At 44.3% G+C, this 9,440-nt stretch overlaps 1 protein-coding gene across 5 annotated transcripts in view; it reads right to left on the bottom strand.

Moving 5' to 3' along the window:
- Positions 1-4,798: 4,798 nt before the first annotated feature.
- CRACR2B (calcium release activated channel regulator 2B) overlaps positions 4,799-9,440 on the bottom strand; it is a 55,547-nt gene continuing 50,905 nt past the window's right edge. For 3 of the 5 annotated variants that reach the window (XM_019552033.1, XM_019552035.1, XM_019552034.1), the window contains 4 exons: positions 8,027-8,141; positions 7,460-7,567; positions 6,201-6,277; positions 4,799-5,443 (listed from right to left, as the gene is read on the bottom strand). In XM_019552033.1, the coding sequence (XP_019407578.1) occupies positions 5,359-5,443; positions 6,201-6,277; positions 7,460-7,567; positions 8,027-8,141 (385 nt within the window). In that variant the 3' untranslated portion in view covers positions 4,799-5,358. Of the gene's footprint in view, positions 5,530-6,200; positions 6,278-7,459; positions 7,568-8,026; positions 8,142-9,440 lie in introns of all 5 variants that reach the window. The other 2 variants (XM_019552037.1, XM_019552036.1) reach the window with 2 other exon arrangements.

Below are 9,440 nucleotides of genomic sequence, written 5' to 3'. Positions count from 1 at the left end.
TTTTCTTGCAATAAATTAAGGCAATATGTAAATGCTATTTTAATTTTAAAATAGCAACCTTCTCTATTAAACACCAGAAAGAAACAGTCAATTTTAATGTGGGATTTTACATTCTTAATGCTGTAGTTCTGTCATCAAAACACACCCTGAAACAATATATGCACCTTGTTTTTTGGAAAGGGAAAATGAAGAAGAAAAAAATAAAAAGGATATTCTCACAGTTGTAGCTGCACAGAGCAAGGACAGAGCTAAATAGTCTGCAAGGCTGTGGAACAGGAGGAGAGACAGGAGTAGCAGCAAGCAGACAGCAAAATTGTCAGAGGAAAGGTTAGTTTCATTAGTGGAACATCAAGACCATTAAAAAGGAGAGATTATAATTAACACCTGTGGAGTGAGGAACAATGAGCCATTAAGTCAACTGACTCCCTCAGCTGGGCAGGTGGTTTTGGAGAAAAAAAAATCAAAGCAGGGGATGGGGGAGGGCTTCTATTCTGGACAGAAAAACCAACTTCCCTGCTTAAGACATGTGACCCAATTTTGGGGAGCTTTTTTTTTTTTTGGGGGGGGGGGGAAGAAGTGTGTGCTGCATGTGAGAAAATACAGTATTTGTTGATTGCTTTACTCAAGGCTGCTCCTTAAATGACTTCAATTAAGTAAGTGAATTTAAAGACCTCTTGAGTTTCATTGCATTCTGATAAGATCAGTCACTCATGCATTCATCAACTCTTTAGGTTATCTATAAGAAACCGGATATCTGAATTAGTCTCCAAGGTTAGTCTTTAACCCTCCTAAGAAACCAGATGGGCTTCAACTACCCGGAGGAAAAAAATCTCTTGGCCCATCTATAAACCGTTCCAGTTATCTCAGGTACGCGAAAAGCAGGCCTCACTATTCATTTGAGGACGGGTCCGCTTTGAGCCTAACTTACCTGGAAAAATATTCCACCAAAAGAGCACTTTTAGTCCCCTCACAAAAGCCAAAAGCACTTCCCAGAGGAGGAGCCACTGGAGTGACAGGAACTGAAGTATCTGCTAGTGCTTGTCTGATCTCTGCTTGGTTTAATTCTTTCCTCCATAGCAACAGCTAGAGTTAATAACTGCAATTATTTTGCTTGCTGCTCACTGCAGTGACCTCCAGTGCTTGCGGAAAACTCCATGAGCTTAAAGGGCACTGCCTGCACTCGGAGGGACCTGATCCTTTTCTCTCCAGAGCTCAGGCAGTGCCTACCCCCCATGCCACTGCTGGCAGGAGCAGAGCCAGTCTGGGTGGTGGTGAGAACACCGGCACTCACTCTGCCTGACGTCCCCGTGGGGACAAAGCACCATGCCCGACCCTGCTGTGCCCCGACATCCCTGCTTGCCCCAAGTCAGGAGGGGCCACCGCACTCTGGGATACTGGAGGACTTTGGCTTGGGTGGAATAGCTGTGGAAAGTAGCCACACAGTAATGAAAAGGAACGAAATTAGGCAGATTGGAGATAGTCCTGCCCTGCAGTGGCATAACTAAGCTGAATAATGAGTGCTTTAAACCACTTAAAAGGTGTTAATGTGCAGCTAGTCCAGGGGTTAAGAGCTCCAGAATCTGCCTGAATTTACCATGTAGCAAGGCCCTTAGATATTTAGGTGCCTAAATTTCACTGAAAGGCAAGAGGCTGGTGCTCCAAAGTCACACTGGGGGTGGGTGGGCAGAAAGACTGTCTTAAGCACTTTTGTCAATGGTCACTGTTGTTTCATTGCCCTGTCCCAATGTGGCACCATCCTATTGAAATCCACCCCCCTCCTCCTCTCCCCCAATCCTTCGCCCTTTTACACTGAAGCTGTTCTGGAAGGATTGCAATACACATATGCATGAGCAATCCATTACTTTTTTTCTTATTGTTCCCACCTCAGAGCTGCTTTGTCACTGAAGGGACATCTACAGCTCAGAAACTTTACTCCACAGTAGCCAGTGTAACAGCACCGCCCAGTGGCAATTTGGAAAAACCATGTGTGAACTCCATGAAGAAGAGTGATACAGGTTTTAGCCGTGTTGGTCTACAGGTGAAAATATTCAGAACTCTTGGTAGAGGTGATATATTTTATTAAACCAACTAAATAGTTGCAAAAAAAATTCTTTATTGCAAGCTTTCAGGCTCACACACCCTTCCTCAGACAAAAGAGAATGCACAGATTTTAACATTTCTCCCAGGTAGAAATGAAACTTCGTATTGCACACGAGAATAGAAAGATGTTATAGGTTCCCCCTTTTGCAACTATTTAGTTGGTCTAATAAAAGATAATCACCTCTACCAAGAGTTCTGAATCTTTTTGCCTGTAGATCAACACGGCAAAAACCTGTATCCCTGAAACATGCAACATATTGCAATTAGCCACTTTGCAATAAAAACATCCTACTTTTTACCAAAAAAAAGCAGCAAAAATCCAACACTCGGAGGCCTGGAGAATCCCACTCTTGCTCCAGCCTTGTGTTTCAGCTAAATTTGCATACCTGGAAGAAAAGCTCCACTCAGTAGAACTGCTTCAGCCAGGATATACATCCATCACCCTCTCTCCTGTGCAGTAGAACACATCTCACCAAGAAGGAAGGAAGAAAAAAAAAAAAAAAAAAAAAAAATCAACACCCTGCTTACTATCAGATACTTTGGAGGTAAACAGACTACTCTGCCTTTCATTTGAACCTATCTGCATAAAATAAACTTTTCTACTCAGGGGAACCTATAACATCTATTTAATACGATGCAATATGAAGTTTAATTTCTACCTGGGAAAAATGTTACAAACGGTATTTTTCTTTGGCTGAGGAAGGGTGAGAGCATCCGAAAACTTGCAAATAAAGATTTTTTTTTTGTGTGCAACTATTTAGTTGGTCTAATAAAAGATACCACCTCTAGCAAGAGTTCTGAATATGAAAGGAAGCAGCATCCCTAAAAGTGAGCTCAAGATTATAGACAAGGAAAACATCACCAGGTCAGAGAGGGCAGTTGCCAGAGACGACTTTTCACTAGGGATGGGACAGTATGCCAGTCTTCTGTCTGTTCCACTTTCCATGCCAATTTGACAGAAGAACAAGGTGTTTTGTGTGCAGGAGGAGTCTGTAGCAGTAACTTGAACCCCTGATAAATCAAAATGCTTTCTTCTGAGACGGCCACTGACAGCCCCCCTGAACAGAAGTGGTTCTGTAGGTTCTCTCAATCCTCCTGACATAGAGAAAATCCATTCCCCCACATGGATACCCGTAAGGCGCAGGCTCTCCCCCAGGCTGCCAGAGTCTGGAAGCCCAGAGAAGGATAGGGTTCTCTACTGGACACCTTTATCCTCCATGAAAACTAGGAAAACTTTATTGCTGAGCCATCCAGGTACTGTACCTGATGGGACAGAATGGCTTTTTCAAAGACTAAAGATTGAATATCCTCAGGCACTAAAGGGTTTCAGAGTGGTCTGTGTTTGCAGCAGCTCCTGTCCCACTAGAACTGGAATAGTCTGCCATCCAGTGTGGCACCTCAATCCCATTCTACCTACAGATTGGGATTTTCCCAGGATTTGGAGGCTTAGTTAACCAGAGGCTTGGTTTGGGCCATGTATACTATCCTCCACATTGGACCACCAGGAAGAATCCCTGGGCATTGAGCAAAGGAGAAAGCCAGTGCCACTATCCTTCTAGTGTACTCTCTCTGTTGCTGGTAGCTTAGAGTGATTGTCTACACAAGGGCACAGAAAAATTGATCTCAATTACTACAAATGTCAGTTTAAATGGGATTCATTAAACTGCACTAAACCATTATGCAGGCACTCATTCAACATTAAAGAGGCCTTTGTTTAATACATGCTGGAAATGAACTGAGCTAAAGCAAATTAAAGCCATTTTAATTCTGAACAGGAATGTCTACATTGAGTTTGATGCCAATTAAACTAAACCATTTTAGAAGTTAATTCAGATTTATTTTGAGTGGCCTAGTGTGGAAAAGCCCTGAGGTTTAACAACAGGCTATAAGGCTATGTCCTTTCCCACCTTGACCTCAGCTCCTACCAGAAAAGTAACAAATAAGTTCAGTTATATACCATCAACCAGTGGTTTTCAATGTGTGGTCTGCAAACCTCTGGGGTCCCCAGGCTGTCTAAGGGGTCCATGAAAGATGACTGATCAATCAAAAGTATGTGAATACCCACACTATAATTCAAATGGTTCTGCACCTCTGTTCAAAATTTCCAAAGGGGTCTGTGCCTCCATTTGAAATTTTAGGGGTTTGCAAATGAAAAAAAAAGTCTGAGAATCACTGCTATGTAGACCAACATACCATACAAGTCTTCCCTGTCATCAACAGGAAGTGGGATAGGTTGGGGCTGGGAACAGTATGAGTAACTCTGACCATATTCCTTTCTATTTAGTATCCCCTGCTCTTTGCAAAATTCATTCATAGCACCTGATGAATCAGGCTGTAGCCTGCAAAATCTCATGCCTCTCTGAATTAGTTTATAATGTGCCACCCTGCCCTGCTCTGCCTTCTGTCTGACTTCAGATCAACACAACTAACTACCTTTTCCCCCTATATCAGTTTTTCAACAGACAAAATCCAAGTGTAAAGTCAGAAATAACCAGGCCAATATGAGGGTTTGAACCTGGGCTCTTGAGTTCAGGACAAAAGCATCATTTCATGGAGTCAGTGAGTGGGTACACAGGCTGGCAGTGGTAGGAAACTGAGGAATCAAGGGATGCTTCCCCCCTTTCAGTGAGGAGCAACTCTAGTCATTACCCCAAAGGCTAAGCAAACGCCGCTATAGGACAGATCAATGGTGGCAACATTTTCCCCTCAAATTTTAAAACAAATCCTTTATTTATTATTACACAGTTAGACTTGCCTTTAGTTTATTTAAAACAGAATAAATACCAGTGCCCTTCACTTGTCTACGTGCATTTCCTCCTCACCCCTGGTAGGCGGACACACAGGGACAGTGGCATAATTAGAGTGGGGCAATGAGGCCAGCCACCCCAGGCACTGTCCCTGCATGTGGCAGCTGCCCCAGGTACCCAGCCACATGGTTCTGTCTATGCCCAGGAAGCCTGACCCTCAGCATCTTACAGGAGAGCTGCCAGAGCATAGGAGAGAACCAGCTTCCATGCTGCCGGTGCTTCAATCCCAAGCCACTGCTGGCCATGCACCCTTGGTGGGCAGGGGGGAGGAGTGACAGGGCTGTAGGAGAGCACATGGATGGTAACGTTCCTCTATTGCACATACACACTGCTGTTCTGTTTTAACGCCTTGGTGTTCTCTGCTGGAAAGAACCTGGAACTTCCTCCCATCCGCAGTTGCTGTCAGGAGTGCCCCCATGATAACTGTTGCCAGAGGATGGTCTTTATGCGGTCACATGCAGCAGCCTTTCCTCTTGCTGTAAACATTCAGGTGCAGGGCACTCTCTCGCTGCTTGTCCTCTTGTGCCGTCAGCAATCTGAAAAGAGGTCACACAGCTCAGGAACCCAATGCTGTTGCCACCACCTTCCTGCCCAGGCAGTGACGACCTTTGTGCCCTGTCAGCTGGAGAGTGGAGGGAAACAAAGAGAGTTGGCCTTGCTTTGGATTTGAGCTGAATAAAAGCAGACCAGTTGTGAGAAATTCCCAGAATAGCCTGGAAAAAGGGAAGAGTTCATATATACTAGAAGAGACAGCGTGGTCTCATGGAATGAGCACTGGACTAAGAAGCAGGAGAGCTGTCCTTACTCTGCGGCCTTGGCCAAGTCACCTCACTTCTGCCTACTGCTGTTTCCCTTTCTGCAAAAGGGTGATGATGCATCTTTTGGAATGCACTTTGAGATCTTCCTGTTGAAAACTGTGATGCAAAACCTAGGTGGTATCATTGCATTGGATACACAGCAGGATTTCTCAGTCAGTCATTCACTAACTGTGCTTATGGGGCACAAAATAAAGAAAACTAGCATTTTTTCAAGGAAATTAAAATTGTATTTTTTTCTATTTTCCTCCATTTGTATCTTTAAAAAAAAAAGTATAAAAAAGGGAAAAGGGGGTGGGGACTGAGAAAATATTAATAAAGTTATGGGTGCAGCATGCCTGTAGTATAGGCAATTGTGGCAGAAGGTCAGTCTCAGGTTAATGTCCCTTTTTTTCATGGCCTGCCTCAAGAGAGATTTTTTTGGAACTTGGCCACAGCTGGAAGAGATACAAGGCCAATTCCACACCTTTTCACTGACCTTGCCATATGTAGCATGGGTTCTACAATGTTGTAGCCAGTCATGGCGCTGCACTCATAGAAGACAGCCTTGTATTCCTGCTGGAAACAGAGCCAGGAGATAACTTTGCACATGGTCTCACCCCACTATCCCCACCTCTACCCAGCAACCAATACCCCAAAGAAGGATCCTTATCCCTCTCCAGTGCTTACCCCATCCTCCCTTTCATATACATAGTGGAACCCCCTCCCCATCAAAGGTCTTATGGGATGCTAATGAATTATAGGATTCATGCAGACTGCCTATATGGAGGATATGCCAGTGTCTCATCCCACAAGTAGAATGAGTAAGAGGACAGATCCCCCTGCTAATATCCATGAATGGGGCTTTCTCTTTGAGGAACTGAGGGCCTGCTCCTCACAAAGGGCCTGGAGGGACCATTGGGTCTTTAGTAGTTGGGAGGAAGCTTAAAGTATTTATGAAACACTAATGTGTGCTTTGGGTGTCCTCTCTCTCAAAGTGCCTTCATCACCAGCTGGGCTATGGAGCATGCAACATTCCAGGTCATGGACTGGTTCATTTAAGAGCACCTCATGGTCCACTAGACACTTGCACTAAACAGCTCCATGCATCAAGGCCCAGTGCAGAAACTTGTAAGCCAGGGGTGGGCAATTATTTCGGGCAGAGGGCTGCTTACTGAGTTTTGGCAAGCCATCGAGGGCCGCATGACAGGTGGCCGGGGGCAGATAAATATTACTTTTCAACATTTTTTAGGGGCCCCGCAGGCCAGCTAGAATGGCCTGGCGGATCACATCCAGCCCCCAGGCTGCATTTTGCCTACCCCCGTTCTAAGCTAAGACGACATAGGTATCACAGGGCATTGAAACCAAGGGGGGAAAAACAAACAAAAAACCACCCATATTGATAAGCTGGATGTGTCCAGAGCTTCTGTGTCTGAGCTTGCAGATGGGGTCATGTAACTAGTTAAATCTCCATCATCTTCCTGAAAAACAGAACTGCTGCACACAGTCCAAAGAGGAAAAGGCGAGTGGGGTCCTTTGTAAGCTGATGTCCATCACTTATGGGCAACTTGGCACCACTGAAATCAGTGATAATTCAGTCATGCATCTCCGTGGGGGCAAAAATCACACCCTGCAACCATGGTGAATACAGAAACACCTCCCTCCCATTTCCTAAATAGGACAATGAGCATGAAAGCCAGAATGGAGCAAACTTTACAGAGCCCTTAGAGCAGAAAGCAGCATTCAGAGCCACACCACCTTTGCCAGCCTCTCGCCCTCCAGCTTAGGTACATCATGGGTCTTCTGTTCTACTGCATCCACTTTGTTTCCTAGCAGAAAAATCACAGCTCCATCCTCAATCCCTTCCTGCAGAACAGAACAAGGCTCCTTTGAGAACCATCAAAAGGAAACAAACCTCATGGAGCTGCTTGGGCTGACACAAAGAGGAGCTTTGCTATGGAGATCAGTGGAAATGGGAGCAGCCCCTGAAATTATTACCAAAATTCCACCGAACTCTGTTTAATTAGAGGAATGAGTGTGGAAGCTCCAACTGGGACACTGTGGAAAGAAATTTAACTTCTAGGATTCCAAGTGGTTCCCGAGTCTGAGCATTTGATTCAACCAGATTTAATGCTAATTTTTTTTTAGTGGCAAGGGGTAGGTTGTTTTGCATCCATTTCCTTGGCTTAAGAACAAGAAGGAAAAAAGTTGGCCCTACGGGACCTGTGGGAATTTAAAAATCTTGCCACATTTTCCTCTTGCACCTGTATTTTCTTGATGTGAAGCTATTCATTTTGAGGTCTCTGAAATGGGTTTTGCTCTTACCTGGATATTACTCATCCAGTTCCGCACCGCTGTGAAGCTGCACTCAGCAGTGACATCATACATCACCAAGATGCCATCCGCCTTTCGGAAATACTGCTTTGTAATGCTCCGAAATCTAAAGGCAAACAAAACACAGGAGACTTACAGAACCTCCACCGTTATTAACCAGGAAACACAAAATACCCCATTCTTAAATAGGCCTTGCAGCAGTTCCAGGAGGCTCAATGTTCCAGTCTGTTGTTTACAGGCAGGCATGGGGAAGGCTAAATTCTCTCTTTGTGGAGAGGCCTGATGCAGAAAGGGAAAGTGCATCTGGGCTAGTGGAAGGAAAACAGGATACAAGTCTTCATTTGGATGAGATGAAAGAAAAGGTATGAAGACCCATTAAGTGTTCAGGACAAGGAAGTATCCATAGAGTGATAACATCCCAAGGCTTTGGTGGACCCCTAACTTAAAACTTTACACAATGACTTCAGCTACTGGTTTAGATGCACCAACATACAATTTTTCTACACTATGGAATACCACACGACATCAGTTCAGCTTCCAAAATCCCAGGAGAGGGTTTCAACCTAATTTTAAATGTCTCATATAAAGCAGAAGACAGGGTAGCTTTATACCTTATAGAGTAGCTAAGTCAGAGATGCATAAGCTTTCATGAGCCTGAGCTTACATCTGATTAAGTGACTTTAAGGTCATGAAAGCTTATTCATCTCTAATATAATCAGCCTATGAAGTACAGCTCTACCTTGCCTTCTGCGTGACTTAATACTAACATGGCTAACTAGCTACCTCTCTCTGCTCATAGGAGGCAGCCACTTTGTGGATGATACAGCAGAGAGAACCGAGTTCTGGTAGAAGCTCCCAGCACTTAGGGAAGTGAGTGGACGCACATTTCTAGCTGAAATGTTAGACAGACCCATTGCTTACTGGGCTAAATGGCCTCCCTACAGAACTGTAAGTCAGTGCTTTCAATAGAGACACTTTTGAAAATTAGCTGACAAACCACCCAGGAAGGCCAGAAAACAATGACCTCATGACTAGATAACCCTGTTACTTCCAAAATTGGTCCTTACCATAGCCACCAGGGGATGCTGTTTCATTAAAGGCTGGTATTCTGAAAACTTCATTTGGAAAACTCCCCTGTTTGAGTTTCTCTGGAGTTCAAGGTAAGCTCTGAAATTACTAAGCGCATTGCACAGTGAAATACTTGCTACATGTAGTGGGCATTTGAATCAGCAGTTGTGATCTAGGATCCTCATTTATGCCATATATTTGGCTATACAGCTCTGATTAAAAGTAACCATGTGAGTAAGTGCAAAGCTAAAAAAAGATGGTTTTTATGACCCAAATCAGGAAAACAGTCAAGGCTAGTGCTTTCTGAAGGCATGGGCAGATGTAACAGCTGTATCAA

This window comes from Crocodylus porosus, unplaced genomic scaffold, assembly GCF_001723895.1.
Source record: "Crocodylus porosus isolate Cpor-Errol unplaced genomic scaffold, CroPor_comp1, whole genome shotgun sequence".
NCBI lineage: Eukaryota > Metazoa > Chordata > Crocodylia > Crocodylidae > Crocodylus > Crocodylus porosus.
The sequence above is the reverse complement of the archived record's forward strand: the minus strand, read 5'-3'. Positions and strand labels throughout refer to the sequence as shown.